Here is a 19018-nt window from a genome sequence, read left to right as displayed (position 1 = left end):
GAAAAGAGAAAGAAAAAGAATGGGAGTAAGGAAGAGAGAAAGAAAATCAAAATCTAGTTTGAAACTAGCTCAACTATTTAAGTGGCATTTTGATATTGATAGAGTTGCCCTATTATGAGCTCACTGTTATAGACACACAGTAAAGTATTTTATTTTGATATTCTCTGAGGCAAAAAAGGGTGGGGTTTTTATTTGTTTGTTTGTTTGTTTGTTTGTTTATTTATTATTTCTGTGCCGCTCAGTCCCGAAGGGACTGCCGCTCAGACACTATACTTTTCCGCCCACCCTCAAAAAAAATTAGAGGGAACATTGTATGTATGTATGTATATTTAGGACAACTATAGGATAGAAACATAGAAGTCTGATGGCAGAAAAAGACCTCATGATCCATCTAGTCTGTCCTTATACTATTTCCTGTATTTTATCTTAGGATGGATCTATGTTTATCCCAGGCAGGTTTAAATTAAGTCCCTGTGGATTTACCAACCACGTCCGCTGGAAGTTTGTCCCAAGCATCTACTACTCTTTCAGTCAAATAATATTTTCTCATGTTGCTTTTGATCTTTCCCCCAGCTAACTTCAGATTGTGTTCACTTTCCTATTAAAAACACTTCCCCAAGGATGCCCCAAAATAGGCTGTAACAACCCCCCCCCTGGCACGTTTAGCCAAAATCCACCCAAACATAAGTAATAAATGCTGGAGATTTAAATCTGCCATAGGTACCTATTGTCATATTTGGTGGTGATGCCCGGAAGCAACAAAATTTTGGTCCAGGATTCCAAATTGGTTGAAAGAAATTCTAAATTATGGATTGGAAACAAAACCCGAAATGGATCTTTTGGGAATAAGGAGAGGACAGCACAGAAAGGAAGATTACTATTTGATAACACATACATGAACATCAGCAAGGTTGGTGTTTGCACAAACCTGGGGGGGGGGGGAAAGAAAATATATCAAATGAAGAAATGGTGATTAGGAAAATGCTAGATTGTCCCATATTAAGCAAACTAACATAGGGATGACAGAATGAACAAAATAAAGATTATTACACTATACAGGGGAAATTCTATAGCTGGATGGAAAAGGGAAAAAAAAAAGAATTTAATTAACGTTTAAGAAAAAGAATCATTGAAAACAGAAGTATAAATATGGTTATGTATTGTTTTTAAAATGGAAAAAAATCAATAAATATATTTATTAAAAAAGAAAAGAAAAGAGAAGTGTAACATATTAAGTTGATTGATTTTGTGTTTGTTCTTTGTAAGTATGGTTGTATTTTATTTATTTATTTATTTATTTATTATTTGTTTGTTTGTTTGTTTATTGTATGCTGAAGACTCGGAGTACGTTTTTGGTGTTGTTGTTGTTTTGTTTAGTTTTGTTTTGCTTTGTTTCTCATTATTAAAATAAAATTAAAAATTAAAAAAAGGAAACACACATCTAGGCGGACAGATGAACAGAGCTGGAAGGGATCCTGAAGGTCATCTAGCCCAACCACGCACCCTTGGCCTGCTCGGTGGGGGGGGGGGAGAGAGAGACAACTAGCAGGAGCGCGGAGGTTTTGGAGCAGACCGCGAGTAGTAACTCAACTGTCTCCCCCTTCCCTTCCCCACACTCCGACTTCAGCCGAGCCTCAACTAGGGGGAAGAATTGGGCGGGAGGGGAACCCAAAGCGGGCGGAGGAGGCGAGCAACTAAGAAGGGGGGACGGTCCTGTCAAAGGGGCGGGGCTTTGGGAGAATGGGCGTGGCCTCCACGCAGGTGAGCCCCGCTGCCACCTGCGACTTTTGCAGACCGAAGGCAAATTCATCGAGGTCGGTTTGCTGCTTCTCTACCTGCCGGCGATTCTCTCTCTCTCTCTCTGGCCAGCCCCATGGTGCACTCCCGGCTGCCTGCCGCCTCTCTCCTCGGCCTCTTCGCCGCCCTCCTGATGCTCCCCCCGGAGCCGCTCCTGGGGAACCCCGAGGGTCTTTCCGACTTGACCATCACTGATGAGGGGACGCGGACAGCCCTCGCCTTCGCCATGGAGAGTTACAACAAGGACAGAACAGACAGCGGCAACTATTTCAAAGTGCTGCGCCTTGGGAAGGTTTGTATCGGGACTGGAGGTGGGGAGGGTTTATATGCCATTTCGCAGGGTTTTGCATCCAGCCCTCTAACCGGTTTTTGCTCCCAACCATCTGGGTCCTCATTTTACCTACCTCGGAGGGATGGGAGGCTGAGTCATCCTTGAGCCGGTCAGGATCGAACTTCTGGCAGTACACAGGGTTCGCCTCCAGTGCTGTATTCTAACCACTGCACCACCAGGGCTCTTCATAGAAGGGTTTATTTTATTCATTTATTTTATTTATTTATTAGATTTGTATGCCGCCCCTCTCCGTAGACTCGGGGCGGCTAAAAACAGTAACAAACAGCATGTAACAAATCTAATGTTTAAAATAATTTAAAAACCCTTATTAAAACCAAACATACCGTGCACAAATTGTATAGGCCTAGGGGGAAAGGGGTAGTTCAGTTCCCCCATGCCTGACGACAGAGGTGGGTTTTGAGGAGCTTAAGAAAGGCAAGGAGGGTGGGGGCAATTCTAATCTCCGGGGGGAGTTGGTTCCAGAGTGTCGGGGCCACCACAGAGAAGGCTCTCCCCTGCATCCCACCAAACAACATTGTTTAGTCCAGTGATTTTCAACCTTTTTTGAGCCGCGGCACATTTTTTACATTTACGAAACCCTGGGGCACATTGAGGGGGGGGGGCGGCTAAAAAAGTTTGGACAAAAAAATTCTCTCTCTCTCTCTTCCTCCCCTTCACTCTATTTCTTTCTCCCTCCCTCTTTCTCTCCCTTCCTTCCTCTTTCTCTCTCTCTCTCTCTCCATCCTCTTTCTTTCTCTTCCTTCCTCTCTTTTTTGCTCTCTTTCTCTCTCCCTACCTCCCTCTATGTCTTTCTCTCTCTCTCCTTCCCTCCCTCTCTTTCTCTCTCTCTTGCTTTCTTTCTCTCTCTTTCTCTCTCTTTCTCTTGTTTTCTCTCTCTCTTGCTTTCTTTCTCTCTTGCTTTCTCTCTCTCTTGCTTTCTTTCTCTCTTTCTCTCTCTCTCTTGCTTTCTTTCTCTCTGAGCTTCGCGGCACACCTGACCATGTCTCGCGGCACACTAGTGTGCCACGGCACACTGGTTGAAAAACACTGGTTTAGTCGATGGGACCCGGAGAAGGCCAACGCTGTGGACTTAATCAGTCCCTGGGATTCGTGCGGCAGAAGGTGGACCCGGATGTTTGGGGGGTGCTGGAGGGAGCTAAGGGGGTGTTATAATGGAGGGGCTGTTACCCTGGACCAAAAGGACTTAATTTCTGCTGTTTGTGTCTGATACAGAAATATTTCCTCTTGAACCAATATTCCTGCTGCCCGCAAGGCATAAAGTGCTTTCCAAGTTGCAATGAATGAACCAATCACCTTTTGCAACTAATTAAAAGGCCACGTTGCTATTTTTTATATCCAGAAGGTAACTGGGCTGGATTACCGATTTTTGGTGGAGTTGGCAGAAACAAGGTGTAAAAAGAAGCCCGGTCTGAAAATCATATATGGGAATGTTCAGAAATGTAACCTCCTCCCAGGGAAACCGAAGGTGAGATTGGATGGCCAATTTATTTATTTTTTTAATTTGTTTATTTATTTATTTAGTCCAATACATAATACACATTGAAGAGAAAGATACGTAATAATATAAGTAAAGAAAAGAATAGAAGAAAAGATATAAAAGTATAGGTGAACATATTTGAAAGGAAGAAAAGATAAATGAGATAAGGAGAGACAATTGGACAGGGGACGGAAGGCACGCTGGTGCACTTATGCACGCCCCTTGCTGACCTCTTAGGAACCTGGAGAGGTCAATCGTGGATAGCCTAAGGGAAAAAATGTTTGGGGTTAAGGGTTGACACTACTGAGTCAGGTAACGATTTCCACGCTTCGACAACTCGGTTGCTGAAGTCACATTTTTTACAGTCAAGTTTGGAGCGGTTAGAGAAGAGCAGCAAAGGGGATTAGGGAAGTAGGACTAGGAGAGACAGGATAACAGCCTTCCGACATTTGAGGGGCTGCCAGAAAGGAGGGAGGGTTGTAAATCATCAGAGGGCAGGACAAGGAACAATGGATGGAAACTAATGAAGGAGAGAAGCAACTTAGAACTAAGTAGAAACTTCCGAACAGTGAGAAAAATTAACCCTGGGACTGCTTTCCTTCAGAAGTTGTGGGAGCTCCAGCACTGGAAGGTTTTATAGAGAGACACAACAAATGTTTGTCTGGAATGCTACAGGGTCTCTTGCTTGAGTAGGGGGTTGAACTAGATGACCTCCAAGGTCCCTTTCAACTCTGTTTTTCTCTCCCATTCCCTTCCAGAGACCAATCTGCTACATGCATGTTTACCGTGAGCTAATTCTATTTAGGCTCAGGCTGCACATGAAAATCACTGTCTGTTTCCTGAGTGTGTCCAGCAGTTGAGCAACCTCGAGTGTGCAAGCTGGGTTCAAACCAAGCTTTGCTTCTTCTGACACAAATCAAGAAGGAGACGTTTTACAAATTCACATCTCCTGCATTTCTGAAATGGCTCCTTGAAATCCAGGTGGATTTTTTCTCATTTCTCCTCTATCATGTTCATCTTTGAGTCGAATCAATATTTTGCCAATTCTGTTCATTAATCTTAATAAAGCTATCAGGCTGATGTTTCCGCCTTGTGTCCTTTTCTTGTCCAAATCCTGTCCAACCTTTAGACAAACACAACACAAGGACACAAGGGCTTCTCTTGGAAAGCCTTTGCTTTGTCCAGCTGGCGGAAATGGGGGTCTGCCCTGGGCTTCTGCTTTGCCCATCCATGGGGTCTTTGAAACCCCTGACTTGTACTGGGAGGAAGAGAGACCATCGGAGGTCACTGGAGCATCCTTGCTTGGAACTGCAACAGCTGCCAGATTTATTTATTTACTTACTTACTTACTTACTTACTTACTTACTTACTTACTTACTTACTTTCTTTCTTTCTTTCTTTCTTTCTTTCTTACTTACTTACTTACTTACTTACTTATTTATTTATTTCCAATACACAATACATATTAAAGAGAATAGACATGTAGTACAGTGATCCCTCGATTAGCACGGTCTCGATTAGCGCGAAACGCTGCAACGCGGTTTTTCAAAAAATATTAATTAAAAAAATAAAATATTAAAAAATAAAAAATAAGTCCACGCTAGTTCTCTCTCTCTTTCTCTCCCTGTTGCCGGCGTGGTATATGAGAGAGAAAGAGAGAGGCAGAGGTCGGGCGCATTACCGGGAGGTGGAGGCGGCGTGGGGACACTGGGTGCCGGGGACACCGAGGAGGGGGTGGACGTGGCCTCTCAGCTGCAGAGGCGGAGGCAACGGCGGAGTCCGGTGCTGGGGCCATGCGGGGCCGCTCATCCAGGGGGGCGTGGACTGGCAAGTCGCCCTCCTTTCTCTTTCTTTCTCTCTCTTATACCACACCGGTAACAGGGAGAGAAAGAGAGAGAGCGGAGGGCACCTTGCCGGTCCACGCCCCCCTAGATGAGCGGCTCCGCATGGCCCCAGCGCCGCCCAGGCAAAGGGGAAACCCCAAGATCGCTTGCCGCTTGCCGTATTGCAGCGAAGGAGGCGAAGCAAGGCTCCAAGCTGCAATACGGCAAGCGGCAAGTGATCTTGGGGTTTCCCCTTTGCCTGGGCGGCGGGAAGACCAAGGGAAGGTTCCTTCAGCCGCCCAACACCTGATCCGCTCCGCAGCGCGGCAACGGGGAAACCCCATCTTCGGCTCCTTGCTGCTTCCGCGCTGCGGAGCAGATCAGCTGTTGGGCGGCTGAAGGAACCTTCCCTTGGTCTTCCCCGCCGCCCACACGCAAACTCCACCATCTGCGCATGTGCGGCCATGAAAAAAATGGCGCACATGCGCAGATGGTGGTTTTTACTTCCGCACCACTATAACGCGGAAATCGATTAGCGCGGGAGGTCTTGGAACGTAACCCCCGCGCTAATCGAGAGATCACTGTACAGTGTTCCCTCAGTTTTGGCGGGTTCGAACTTCGTGAAAAGTCTATACCATGGTTTTTTAAAAATATTAACTAAAAAATACTTTGCGAGGTTTTTTCCCTATACCATGGTTTTTCCCACCCGATGACGACATATGTCATCAGCAAACTTTAACCTGCCTTTAATAAATATTTTTTAAAATAAACTTTAATAAATAAACACGGTGAGTAATCATCTCAATGGTTGCTAAGGGAATGGGAAATTGCAATTTAGGAGTTTAAAGTGTTAAGGGAAGGTTTGTGATACTGTTCATAGCCAAAAAATAGTGTATTTACTTCCGCATCTCTACTTCGCGGAAATTCGACTTTCGCAAGCGCTCTGAGAACGCATCCCCCGTGAAAATTGAGGGAACACTGTATTATATATAAAGAAAAGGATAGAAGAAAAGATATAAAAATATAGTAGAAGAAATATGAAAGGAAGAAAAGATATATGATATACGAGTTAAGGAGAGACAATTGGACAGGGGACGAAAGGCACTCTAGTGCACTTGTGCACGCCCCTTACTGACCTCTTAGGAACCTGGAGAGGTCAACCGTGGATAGTCTAAGGGAGAAATGTTTGCAGTTAGGGATTGACACTACTGAGTTCGGTAATGAGTTCCACGCTTTGACAACTCGATTGCCAAAGTCATATTTTTTACAGTCAAGTTTGGAGCGGTTAATATTAAGTTTGAATCTGTTGCGTGCTCTTGTGTTGTTGCGGTTGAAGCTGAAGTAGTCATTGACAGGCAGGACATTGCAGCATATGATCTTGTGGGCAATACTTAGATCGTGTTTTAGGCGTCATAGTTCTAAGCTTTCTAGATCCAGGATTGTTAGTCTATTTTCGTAGGGTATTCTGTTTCGAGAGGAGGAGTGAAGGGCTCTTCTGGTGAAGTATCTTTGGATGTTTTCAAGGGTGTTGATGTCCGAGGTGTGGTATGGGTTCCAGACAGATGAGCTGTATTCAAGGATGGGTCTGGCAAAAGTTTTTGTATGCTGAAAAGGGAAGAAATTGGGTTCTTTCCCAAACGTCTGGAAACGTTTGCTCTGGTTTGGAGCCTTTCTCAACCAGGAGAGAGGTGACAGCTATTCATCAACTATTACAAGCAGCTGCAACTTCTGAAGCTGCAGTGGCAGGTGTTTTTCTGCAGGTGGGGAGGACTTTTTTTTGGGGGGGGCAGTGTTGTTGGATCTTTGGAGTAGCCAAAGGACTTGGGATTCTTCTGGAAACAATCTGAACTCCAAATACGAACTGAATAATCAAATTATCACAGATAATCCCCACTCGGTTAAAGACCTTGGTATACTAATAACAAAAGATTTAAGTGCCAAAGCCCACTGCAACAACATAGCCAAGAAGGCTTCAAGAGTTGTAAACCTAATCCTACGTAGCTTCTGCTCTGGCAATCTCACACTACTTACCAGAGCTTACAAAACTTTTGCCAGACCCATCCTCGAATACAGCTCATCTGTTTGGAACCCATGTCGCATCTCAGACATTAACACCCTTGAAAATGTCCAAAGATACTTCACCATAAGAGCCCGGTGTTGTGTTTGTTTAAAAATATTCGCAGAAAATCTGCGATTGGTTAAGACGCGGCTATTCAGAAAATAGCCGCGAAAGTTAAATGTGTGTCAGTTGATAAAAGCCCGCGTTAAAAAGAGTATAAAAGGGCAACGGGTTAGCCGTTGCCCTCATTCCGGCGATTCTACCGTTCCAGTGTTTGTATTCTCTCTTGCCATGAATAAACCAGTTTGATTTGATAACTACCGGAGTCCAGACTTTTCAGTGGCGACGAAGGTGGGATTCCCGCTAACGCAGCCATGAACTCGGCCATGGCTCCACCGCCGCCCGTATTCAACTCCGAGACGGAAGCTTGGACCTCGTATATGTCCAAATTTACATTTTTCTTGAAAGCGAGCAATCTCCATGACGCCGATGACGAGAGAAAGAAAGCTATATTCCTCGCTTATTGCGGCACAGAAGTCTACAGCCTAGCCTCTACACTCGTTGACCCAGACACCCTGGAAACCGTCGCATGGTCAACTCTACAAGCAAAACTTGCCGCCCATTATCAGCCGACGACTCCTGTCCGCGTATACCGCCATCAATTCGCTCAGATGAGGCAAGCGGACGGAGAATCCACCAACGATTTCATAACTCGCCTACGCGCACTCCTCCCGAAGTGCAAATACAAGGATCCAGAGGAACAGCTCATGGACCGCCTTATTTTCGGTCTAACCAATATCACGCTACAGAAGAAATACTTAGTTGATGAGGATGCCTCTCTCCAAGACATTCTTAAGGCAGCAAAAGCCTCCGAGGTATCTGAAACATCTGTTGCCGAAATTAAACGCGCAACCGCAACCGTTCATCACATTCCTGATGGATCACCTTGGCACGCCTGCCCTTCTGATGAAAAACACTCAGAATCAGCTACTCCAGACGACACCTGTCTCCAAATCCGAAGAGCATCCGACCACGACGCCAAAGAAGCCTCCCGTGCAGACAGATGTGCCGGCTGCAACGGAAACCACCCTCGTTTTCGCTGCCATTTCAAGGACGCCTACTGCCGCCGTTGCCAGCGCCGCGGCCACATCGCCGAAGTCTGCCGCGCCGCCAACCCAACTCCAGCAACTCAACAAAACCAACGACCCTATTTTTCACCGAGGAATCGACGACCACCGTTTTCGCGCAACGTTTCCCGCCCGGCTGACAACTCGCCCTCTTCTAACCAACGAGGTAACTCCCCTTCTTCCGTAAACTGCAATTTTCCCGCTGCGGAAAACAAGCTATTTGTTTCTCTTTTCCTCAACGGCCACCCCTGCCAAATGGAGTTAGACACCGGGTCCAGACATTCCATAATGCCTTGGGAAAAACTTAAATTATATTTACCTCGTGTAAAACAAACTGACTTGCAACCGTGGGAACCGGGTTTGAGTGATTTTCAGGGCCATTCAATTCCAGTGTTAGGATGTTTAAATGTTCCTATTGCGTTTAAAAAATTTCAAGGGTTTTTACCTCTGTTAGTGGTTGACGGTCCTAAACACTCATTACTGGGACTTCGATGGTTACAACCTTTAGGTATTGAAATTTCAGGGGTTAACAATGTATGTGACTCTTTTGACCCAAATGATTTATTGAAAGAATTTCCCGAAGTTTTCTCTAGCGCTCTGGGAAAATATACAGGCAACCCCATTTCGTTTAATTTGGACCCAAATATTTCGCCCATTCGATTAAAGCCCCGCAGAATCCCCATTCCACTTTTGCCTAAAGTGGATGAACAATTGGACAAATTAATAGCTCAGGGCATTTTAGTTCCCACTGACCACGCTAAATGGGAAACTCCTATTGTAACGCCCGTTAAGCCGGATGGCTCTATTAGAATTTGCGCAGATTATAAAGCCACGATTAATAAAGCACTACAGCATAATGCCTATCCAATCCCAGTAGTGCAACAACTCTTGCACACCTTAGGAAATGGGTCCATCTTCGCGAAGTTGGACCTGGCACAGGCATATCAACAGCTCACCGTAGATCAAGACACCTCTGAAGCCCAGACAATCGTAACTCATAGAGGTGCCTTTAAATGCACCCGGCTCCAGTTTGGAGTCTCTACCGCCCCAGGTATCTTTCAGGGTTTGATGGAACGCATTTTAAATAATATTCCTGGGGTCGTTCCATATTTCGACGACGTATTAATATCTGCCACATCCAAATCTGAGTTATGGGACAGAATCAGGCGCGTTTTAACCAAATTTAAAGAAACAGGACTCCATTTGAAAGCAGACAAATGTTCTTGGGCTGTGCCCAAAGTTGAATTCTTGGGGTTTACAATAGATCGTTTTGGGATTCACCCCACAAATGACAAAGTTGATGCCATAAGAAATGCCCCCACCCCTTCAGATAAGACAGACTTACAAGCATTCCTAGGACTCCTTAACTTTTATTCCGTCTTTCTTAAACAGAAAGCGACGGTGGCAGAACCGCTTCATAACCTCCTAAAGAAAGACTCTGCCTGGACGTGGGGACCAAAAGAACAAGCCGCTTTCCAAGCAGTAAAAAATTTACTTTCCTCCAATAGTGTCCTAGTACAATATAATGTAGCTATGCCCTTATCCCTAACCTGCGACGCTTCACCGTTCGGCATAGGAGCCGTCCTCAGCCATAATTTTCCGGACGGCACAGAAGCCCCAATAGCCTATTATTCTAAAACTCTTTCGGCAGCTGAAAGGAATTACTCCCAGCTCGACAAGGAGGCGTTAGCCCTTGTCGCTGGAGTTAAACGTTTTCATTACTACCTTTGTGGTCGGCCCTTTACGTTAATCACCGACCATAAACCGCTTTTAGGCATTTTGGCGGGAAACAAACAAACTCCCGCCTTTCTTTCTCCTCGCATGACTCGCTGGACTATTTTTCTAGCCGCTTACAATTATACATTAATCCACAGGGGGGGGAAAGACATAGGAAATGCTGATGCATTAAGCAGGTGCCCCCAAACAGAATTAGTCAATGATCCAGCCCCTGCCTCAAGCGTTTTATTAATTGAATCTAGTAAACAAACGTTATTAACAGCAACAGAAATAGCCAATCAGACACAAGCAGATCCAATTTTGAAATATATTAAACAATGGATATTAAAGGGATGGCCAATTGAACAACAACCAAACCAATTTCAACCTTTTAAGAATAGACAGTTTGAATTAAATGTGTTAAAAGATTGTATATTGTGGGGAGACAGGGTTGTTATTCCAAAAGCCTTACAGAAGCAAGCATTGCAGTTATTGCATATAGGTCACCCAGGAATAGTCAAAATGAAAACTATTGCCAGAAGTCATTTATGGTGGCCAGGGTTGGACAAGGACATAGAGTCATGGGTGGGTGGTTGTATACCCTGCCAGAGAACAAGACCCAACCCACCAAAAGTTACACCATCAGAGTGGCCAACACCAAGAGGGCCCTGGTCTAGAATACATATTGACTTTGCAGGACCAATCAGGGGCCAATCCTTTTTACTGGTTGTGGATGCATATTCCAAGTGGCTGGAAATTGAACTCATGGCATCCACAACTACTAGTGCAACTATAAAGGCATTAAGGAAAATGTTTGCCACACATGGTATTCCAGACATTTTGGTATCTGACAACGGGCCTCAGTTAACAGCCCGTCAAATGGAACTATTTCTTGCAGACCAGGGCATAAAACATGTGCTCACTCCACCTCATTTTGCCCAAGCTAATGGGCAAGCAGAACGAATGGTTAGAACCACAAAGGAAGCATTAAACAAAGCACCACTAGGAGATTGGCAACAACAAATTGATGAATTTTTAACCATTCAGCATATTACGCCGTCAGCGTCAACAAACAAAAGCCCGGCAGAACTTTTAATGGGCAGAAACCTTCGGTCTAAATTAGACAGAATTCACCCAAATTACCAGAATGACCAAAAAGAAATAAAAATGCAAAGTGAGAGACAGTTTAACATCGGGGATTTAATTTATGCCAAAGACTATGATTCAAACGATAAATGGAAAGATGGCACAGTGTTGGATAAAACAGGTTTAAAAACATACGTTGTAATATTAACAGATGGGCGCAGTTGGCATCGGCATGTCGACCAACTACGCAAAAGAATGAAGACTAACCCAGACATTTTACCTACTGTAGACAAACCAATAGAGGACTTACCAGAACCACCTCGAGACTCCAGCGATGGCTGCTTGTTGCCCCTGGCGGCCGGCGAAGATCAAAATGCATCATCGCAACCAGGCCCGTCAGAGACTAGCCTTAGCGGAGCAACGGAGCCAGCCGTCCAGGCAAGCAGCTCCCAGCAAAATGAACTGCGCAGGTCCCAGAGATCTGTGAAACCACCAATCCGCTTGCAGGACTATGTGACGTGGATTAACACGTAATCATGGTCTCAGCCGAAGAGGGAGGGGTGTTGTGTTTGTTTAAAAATATTCGCAGAAAATCTGCGATTGGTTAAGACGCGGCTATTCAGAAAATAGCCGCGAAAGTTAAATGTGTGTCAGTTGATAAAAGCCCGCGTTAAAAAGAGTATAAAAGGGCAACGGGTTAGCCGTTGCCCTCATTCCGGCGATTCTACCGTTCCAGTGTTTGTATTCTCTCTTGCCATGAATAAACCAGTTTGATTTGATAACTACCGGAGTCCAGACTTTTCACCCTTCATTCCTCCACTCGAAATAGAAGACCCTACGAGACTAGACTTTCAATCCTGCGCCTAGAAAGTTTAGAACTAAGACGCCTTAAACAAGATCTAAGTATTGCCCACAAGATCATATGCTGCAACGTCCTGCCTGTCGGCGACTACTTCAGCTTCAACCACAACAACACAAGAGCACACAACAGATTTAAACTTAATATTAACCGCTCCAAACTTGACTGTAAAAAATATGACTCCAGTCACCGAGTTCTCGAAGCGTGGAACTCATTACCGGACTCCATAGTGTCATCCCCAAACCCCCAACACTTTACCCTTAGATTATCTACGGTCGACCTCTCCAGATTCCTAAGAGGTCAGTAAGAGGCGAGTACAAGTGCACTAGAGTGCCTTCTGTCCCCTGTCCTATTGCTCTCCTATATCTCCTATACCTTTCTTCTATTCCTATATCTCTTCTTCTATTCTTTCATTGATATATTCTATTCCTATATCTTCTTTTCTATTATTTCTTAGATATATTTTACTATGAGTATCTCCTCTATAACCTTCATCATGTATTTTACTATGTGTATATTGATATATACCCACTAAAACCCTCATTGTGTATTGGACTAGATAGATAGATAGATAGATAGATAGATAGATAGATAGATAGATAGATAGATAGATAGATAGATAGATAGATAGATAGATAGATAGATAGATAGATAGATAGATGCTGGTGAGACCACATTTGGAATACTGTGTTCAGTTCTGGAGACCTCACCTACAAAAAGATATTGACAAAATTGAACGGGTCCAAAGACGGGCTACAAGAATGGTGGAAGGTCTTAAGCATAAAACGTATCAGGAAAGACTTAATCAACTCAATCTGTATAGTCTGGAGGACAGAAGGAAAAGGGGGGACATGATCGAAACATTTAAATATGTTAAAGGGTTAAATAAGGTTCAGGAGGGAAGTGTTTTTAATAGGAAAGTGAACACAAGAACAAGGGGACACAATCTGAAGTTAGTTGGGGGAAAGATCAAAAGCAACATGAGAAAATATTATTTTACTGAAAGAGTAGTAGATCCTTGGAACAAACTTCCAGCAGACGTGGTAGATAAATCCACAGTAACTGAATTTAAACATGCCTGGGATAAACATATATCCATCCTAAGATAAAATACAGAAAATAGTATAAGGGCAGACTAGATGGACCATGAGGTCTTTTTCTGCCGTCAGTCTTCTATGTTTCTATAGATAGATAGATAGATAGATAGATAGATAGATAGATAGATAGATAGATAGATAGATAGATAGATAGATAGATAGATAGATAAATAAATAATTGCAAGAGTGGTTAGCGGTTACCACTTCATTTTCCAGTCCTCTCCAAGCGATTTGGAGTCAGCAGCATATTTGCTCCCATCTATCTGGGTCCTGATTTTACCAACTTCGGAAAATTGAGTTAATTTTGTGCCGGTTGGGATCAAACTGCTTGCAGTAAGCAGAATTAGCTTGCAATCCTGCATTGGAAGGGAAGGGAGGACAGCAACAGCAATTAGCCTTAGATATTACTTCACATTGCTTCATTGCCCACTATTACAAAGTCGGCCTACCGCCTCCAACAATCTGGGTCCACCTTTTATCCACCTTGGACGGAAAGAAGGCTGAGTCACCCTTGAGCCAGTCAGGATCGAACTCCTGACAGTTGGAAGAGTTACCTTGCATTACTGCATCCTAACCGCTGTGCCACCAGGGCTCTTAAGAGAAGGTTTGGGGGTGCTGGAGGGAGGTTAGGGGGTGTTTTGAGGGGAAAACCCAAAACGAAATGACTTCTGCTGTTTGTATCTGATAGAGAAATCTTTCCTCTTGAACTGATGTTCCCGCTGCTCTCAAAGACATAAAGTCCTTTCCGGGTTGCAATTGATGAAGCCGATCGTCTTTTGTAATTAATGAAAAGGCCACGTACAGTACTTATTTTTAAATCCAGGTAAGTTTGGGGGTTGGTGATGGTCTGCTACCTTTGCATAGCTTTGTGGGACAGAGAATATGCTGCAGCCATGGGTTGGACTAGAAAAGCACTCGCCAGCTGATGCTCTCTGGACCACTGGTGGTCCGTGAGAAAATTTTGGTGGTCCCTAGCCCGCAAGGCCTAACCCCCTAGCCTTGCCCAACATGGGACCCTACACCATTTCTTTCTTTCTTTCTTTCCTTGCTTCTTTCTTTCTTTTTCTTTCTTTCCTTCCGTCCTTCCTTCCTTCCTTCCTTCCTTCTTTCTTTCACTTTCTTTCTTTCCTTCTTTCCTTCCTTCTGTCTTTCTTTCTTTTTCTTTCCTTCCTTCATTCTTTCCTTCCTTCCTTCAACCCTTCCTTCCTTCCATCCTTCCTTCCTTCCTTCCTTCTTTCTTTCTTTCTTTCCTTCTTTCCTTCCTTCCTTCTTTCTTTTTTCTCTTTCTTTCCTTCCTTCTTCCTTCAACCCTTTCTTTCTTTCTTCCTTCCTTCTTTCCTTCCTTCCTTTCTTTCTTTCCTTCTTTGCTTGCTTCTTTCTTTTTTTCTCTTTCTTTCCTTCCTTCTTTCCTTCCTTCTTCCTTCAACGCTTCCTTTCTTTTTTCCTCTTTCTTTCCTTCTTTCTTCCTTCAACCCTTCCTTCCTTTCTTTCTTTCTTTCTTTTGACTTCTATGCTGCCCAATCCCGAAGGACTCAGGGCAGTTTACAATCATAATAGGAATAGAAATGCAAATAGATACAGAACAATATCATCTAAAACTATAAATGGGCAACCTAGGCTCTTCTTCAAAGCTTCTTGAGAACTAGCAGGAGGAAAGCCTTAGTAATGTCCATAGAGGAGGGGGGAGGGCTTCCTCTACGTGGTTTGGGGAGGGGGTGACAATCCTGGGGGTCCCCAAATCCTCATTATCCCCATGTATAAAGGAAACCACAGCTTCTGCTTTGGAAAGGCACAAGAGGTAGAAACCTTTTAATGGCAGTCCATGAATAGTAACCTCTGGGGGATTCCTGTCCATGGTATTTTTTTGGGGGGGGGGAGAGAATTGTGGGAGGGGTTCCCCTGCATCTTAATTGTCCAGTCTCCCACTCTCGATGTCAACCTAACCTCAACTGGGGGGAAAAATTGGGCCAGAGGGGAACCCAAAGAGGGCGGAGGCTTTTCTCACCTGGGAAGGGGAAAAGGTCCAGCCAAGGGGGCGGGGCTTCTGGAGACTAGGCGTGGCCTCCACGGAGGTATACTCCGCTGCCACCCGCAGCTCCTGCAGATCAAAGACGGAACATCAAAGTCGGTGCGGATAAAACTGCTCAGATCAATCGCTTTTCTCCTGTGCCTGTCAGCTGCGCTCTCTCCCGCCAAGGCCCATGGTGCACCCCCGGCTGCCTATCCCGGGCCTTCTCGGCCTCTTCGGGGCCCTCCTGGTGGTGTCCCCGGAGGTGGCAATGTGGACGCCGGAGGGTTGGACAGAGACCTGCAGCATAGATCCTGGGGTGGGGAAAGCCCTCGACGCGGCCATGGACCAATATAATAAGGACAATGGTACCAGTCCCAACTATTCCAAGCCCCGCATTCTGGAGGCCTGGTTCAAGGTTTGTGTCGGAGGTGGGGAGGATTTTGGGTGGTGGGGGAGGCTGGGCAGCCTCGTTGGATCCTTGGAGTAGCCGAAGGACTCAGAAATCGTCCGGCAACAATAGCAAGAGCCGTTAGACATATATGATGCTTCACAGCCCCCCTCAACTTAACTTAACATAACATAACATAACATAACATAACATATAACATATAACATAACATAACATAACATAACATATAACTTAACATAACATAACTCAACTCAACTTGTTTGACTTCTATGCCTCCCCTTAGATTATCTATGGTTGACCTCTCCAGATTCCTAAGAGGTCAGTAAGGGGCGAGTACAAGTGCACTAGAGTGCCTTCCGTCCCCTGTCCTATTGCTCTCCTATATCTCCTATACCTTTCTTCTATTCCTATATCTCTTCTTCTATATATATATATACAGTAGTCCCTCACCTATCGCTGGTGTTACGTTCCAGACCCGGCCGCGATAGGTGAAATCCGCGATGGGGAATTTATCGACTGATAGTACTTATTTAAGTATTTATAATGTAATTGTTTGGTAAGTTTTCATTGTTTTAAGTGTTTATAAACCCTTCCCACACAGTATTTATTTTAGATACAGTATTTAAATACAGTATTTACAATTTTAGATATATATATTTTTTAAAAAACCTGCCGATCGAGTTCGGCGGGCTGTTTAAATCTGCCGATCGACTTCCTCAGAAACCCGCGAACCAGCGAAGATCCGCGAATGATTTTTCTCATTAATATTTCTTGAAAACCCGCGATGAAGTGAAACCGCAGTAGGTGAAGCGCGGTATAGCGAGGGACTACTGTGCCCACTAAAACTCTCATTGTGTATTGGACAAAATTAATTAATTAATTAATTAATTAATCAATTAAATAAATAAACAAATAAACAAATAAACAAATAAATAAATAAATAAATAAATAAATAAATAAATAAATAAATAAATAAATAAATAAATAAATAAATAAAATAAAATAATGGGACTCAGGGCAGCTTACAACAGTAAATGGCCCCTACAATAAACAAACTCAAATACTGCATTAGTAAAAGAACAGGAAAACCCCTAGTAAATCCTAATGAACTATCCAATCCAACCCACATACAAACAGAATCAGTTGCAAATCATTGAAATCATACTCAGCTGTTTACAGAGCCAGCGTATTTGCCCCCCCCCTCCCCCCAACAATCTGGGTCCTCATTTTCCCAACCTTGGAAGGATGGAAGGCTGAGTCAACCTTGAGCCGGTCAGGATCGAACTCCTGGCAGTTGGCAGAGTTCGCCTCCAATGCTGCATTCTGACCACTGCAACACCAGGGCTCTTCACAGGAAGGTTTGGGGGTGCTGGAGGGAGTTTAGGGGGTGCTCTATGGAAGGGACTGTTATCAGGGACCAAAACCACATTACTTCTGCTGTTTGTACCTGATGCGGAAATCTTATTATTTCACTGAAAGAGTAGTAGATCCTTGGAACAAACTTCCAGGAGACGTGGTTGGTAAATCCACAGTCACTGAATTTAAACATGCCTGGGATAAACATAGATCCATTGTAAGATAAAATACAGGAAATAGTATAAGGGCAGACTAGATGGACCATGAGGTCTTTTTCTGACGTCAGTCTTCTATGTTTTTATGTTCCTATTCTAACTGCTGTGCCACCGGGGCACCAAACACCAAGGGTTTGAGGATGTTGGAGGGAACTTAGAGGGTGTTTTAAGGGATATTTACCTAGGACTAAAGTCACATGATTTCTGCTGTTTGTATCTGATACGGAAATCTCTCCTCTCGAACTGATGTTCTTGCTGCTCTCAAGACATAAAGTCCTTTCCGGGTTGCAACCGATGAAGCCGATCGTGTTTTGTAACTAATTAAAAAGCCACGTTCTTCTTTTTTTTAAATCCAGGAGGATACCGAGGGCACATACCACCTTAAGGTGAAGATGATGAAAACAACCTGTAAAAAGGAGGCCGGTCAGATGATGAGCCATAAGCAGATCCAGAAATGTGAGCAATTTCCAGGGAATCCGGAGGTGAGATTGGCTTTCCGGTTATATATTTGCGGTTTAATGGTATATTTCCTGCCTTGCCTGAGCTCAGCAGCCCCCTCTGCAAAGGACTAGATAGAAACATAGAAACATAGAAGTCTGACGGCAGAAAAAGACCTCCTGGTCCATCTAGTCTGCCCTTATACTATTTTCTGTATTTTATCTTAGGATGGATCTATGTTTATCCCAGGCATGTTTAAATTCAGTTCCTGTGGATTTATCTACCACGTCTGCTGGAAGTTTGTTCCAAGGATCTACTACTCTTTCAGTCAAATAATAATTTCTCACGTTGCTTTTGATCTTTCCCCCAACTAACTTCAGATTGTGTCCCCTTGTTCTTGTGTTCACTTTCCTATTAAAAACACTTCCCTCCTGGACCTTATTTAACCCTTTAATATATTTAAATGTTTCGATCGTGTCCCCCCTTTTCCTTCTGTCCTCCAGACTATACAGATTGAGTCCATGAAGTCTTTCCTGATAGGTTTTATGCTTAAGACCTTCCACCATTCTTGTAGCCCGTCTTTGGACCCGTTCAATTTTGTCAATATCTTTTTGTAGGTGAGGTCTCCAGAACTGAACACAGTATTCCAAAGGTGGATGACCTCCGAGGTCCCTTCCAACTCTGTTTTTTCTCTCTCTCTCCTTCCCTTCCAGAGAGAAACCTGCTTCTTTACAGTTTACACTCTACCCTCCCCTCCGAAGAAAATGGCAGTGTCTATGAACTCCTGTGCCACACCAAAACCTGGATAGGACCTCTTCTGCTCCGGCTAAGGATTCTGAGTGTGTCCAGCAGCCAATCAACCTCTGGTTTGCAAGCTGGGTTCACGCCAAGCTTTGATTCTTCTGACCCAAATCCAGAATGAGACGGTTTCCTTCAGCCCAAATTCACATCGTCTGCGTTTCTGAAATGGTTCCTTGACATCCAGGGAGATAATAACTTCTCCTCTTTTCTATCATGTTCATCTTTGAGACAAATCAATAATTTTGCCAATTCTGTTCATTAATCTTAATAAAGCTGTCAGAACAATGTTTCCGCCTTGTGTCCTTTTCTTGTCAAAATCCCATCCAACCGTCAGGTTTTGACAAACACAACGCAATGTATTTTTTATTTATTTTATTTGTTTATTTTGTCCAATA

The 19018-nt window shown here is 44.0% G+C and overlaps 2 protein-coding genes across 2 annotated transcripts; both read left to right on the top strand.

Annotated features, from left to right (window-relative positions):
- Nucleotides 1–1739: 1739 nt before the first annotated feature.
- LOC139175170 (cystatin-like) lies at nt 1740–4691 on the top strand. The gene is made up of 3 exons (XM_070766080.1): nt 1740–2089; nt 3489–3614; nt 4385–4691. The coding sequence occupies exons 1-3, from the start codon at nt 1874–1876 to the stop codon at nt 4484–4486; spliced, it is 444 nt and encodes a 147-aa protein (XP_070622181.1). The 5' UTR covers nt 1740–1873; the 3' UTR covers nt 4487–4691.
- Nucleotides 4692–15594: 10903 nt separating this feature from the next.
- Nucleotides 15595–18787, top strand: LOC139175438 (cystatin-like). The gene is made up of 3 exons (XM_070766563.1): nt 15595–15819; nt 17741–17866; nt 18740–18787. Exons 1-3 carry the CDS (start codon nt 15595–15597, stop codon nt 18785–18787), a joined length of 399 nt encoding a protein of 132 aa, XP_070622664.1.
- The last annotated feature ends 231 nt before the right edge of the window (nt 18788–19018 follow it).

The sequence above is a fragment of the Erythrolamprus reginae genome, chromosome 13 (assembly GCF_031021105.1).
Source record: "Erythrolamprus reginae isolate rEryReg1 chromosome 13, rEryReg1.hap1, whole genome shotgun sequence".
Classification (NCBI taxonomy): domain Eukaryota; kingdom Metazoa; phylum Chordata; class Lepidosauria; order Squamata; family Dipsadidae; genus Erythrolamprus; species Erythrolamprus reginae.
The sequence above is the reverse complement of the archived record's forward strand: the minus strand, read 5'-3'. Positions and strand labels throughout refer to the sequence as shown.

Excerpts from the sequence above, each read along its gene's own strand:
- LOC139175438 (XM_070766563.1), top strand. The coding sequence starts at position 15,595 with ATGGTGCACCCCCGGCTGCCTATCCCGGGCCTTCTCGGCCTCTTCGGG. Across the intron at positions 15,820-17,740 it reads TTCTGGAGGCCTGGTTCAAG|GAGGATACCGAGGGCACATA; the intron begins GTTTGTGTCGGA and ends TTTTAAATCCAG. Across the intron at positions 17,867-18,739 it reads AATTTCCAGGGAATCCGGAG|AATGAGACGGTTTCCTTCAG; the intron begins GTGAGATTGGCT and ends ACCCAAATCCAG.
- LOC139175170 (XM_070766080.1), top strand. The coding sequence starts at position 1,874 with ATGGTGCACTCCCGGCTGCCTGCCGCCTCTCTCCTCGGCCTCTTCGCC. Across the intron at positions 2,090-3,488 it reads AAGTGCTGCGCCTTGGGAAG|AAGGTAACTGGGCTGGATTA; the intron begins GTTTGTATCGGG and ends TTTTATATCCAG. Across the intron at positions 3,615-4,384 it reads TCCTCCCAGGGAAACCGAAG|AGACCAATCTGCTACATGCA; the intron begins GTGAGATTGGAT and ends ATTCCCTTCCAG.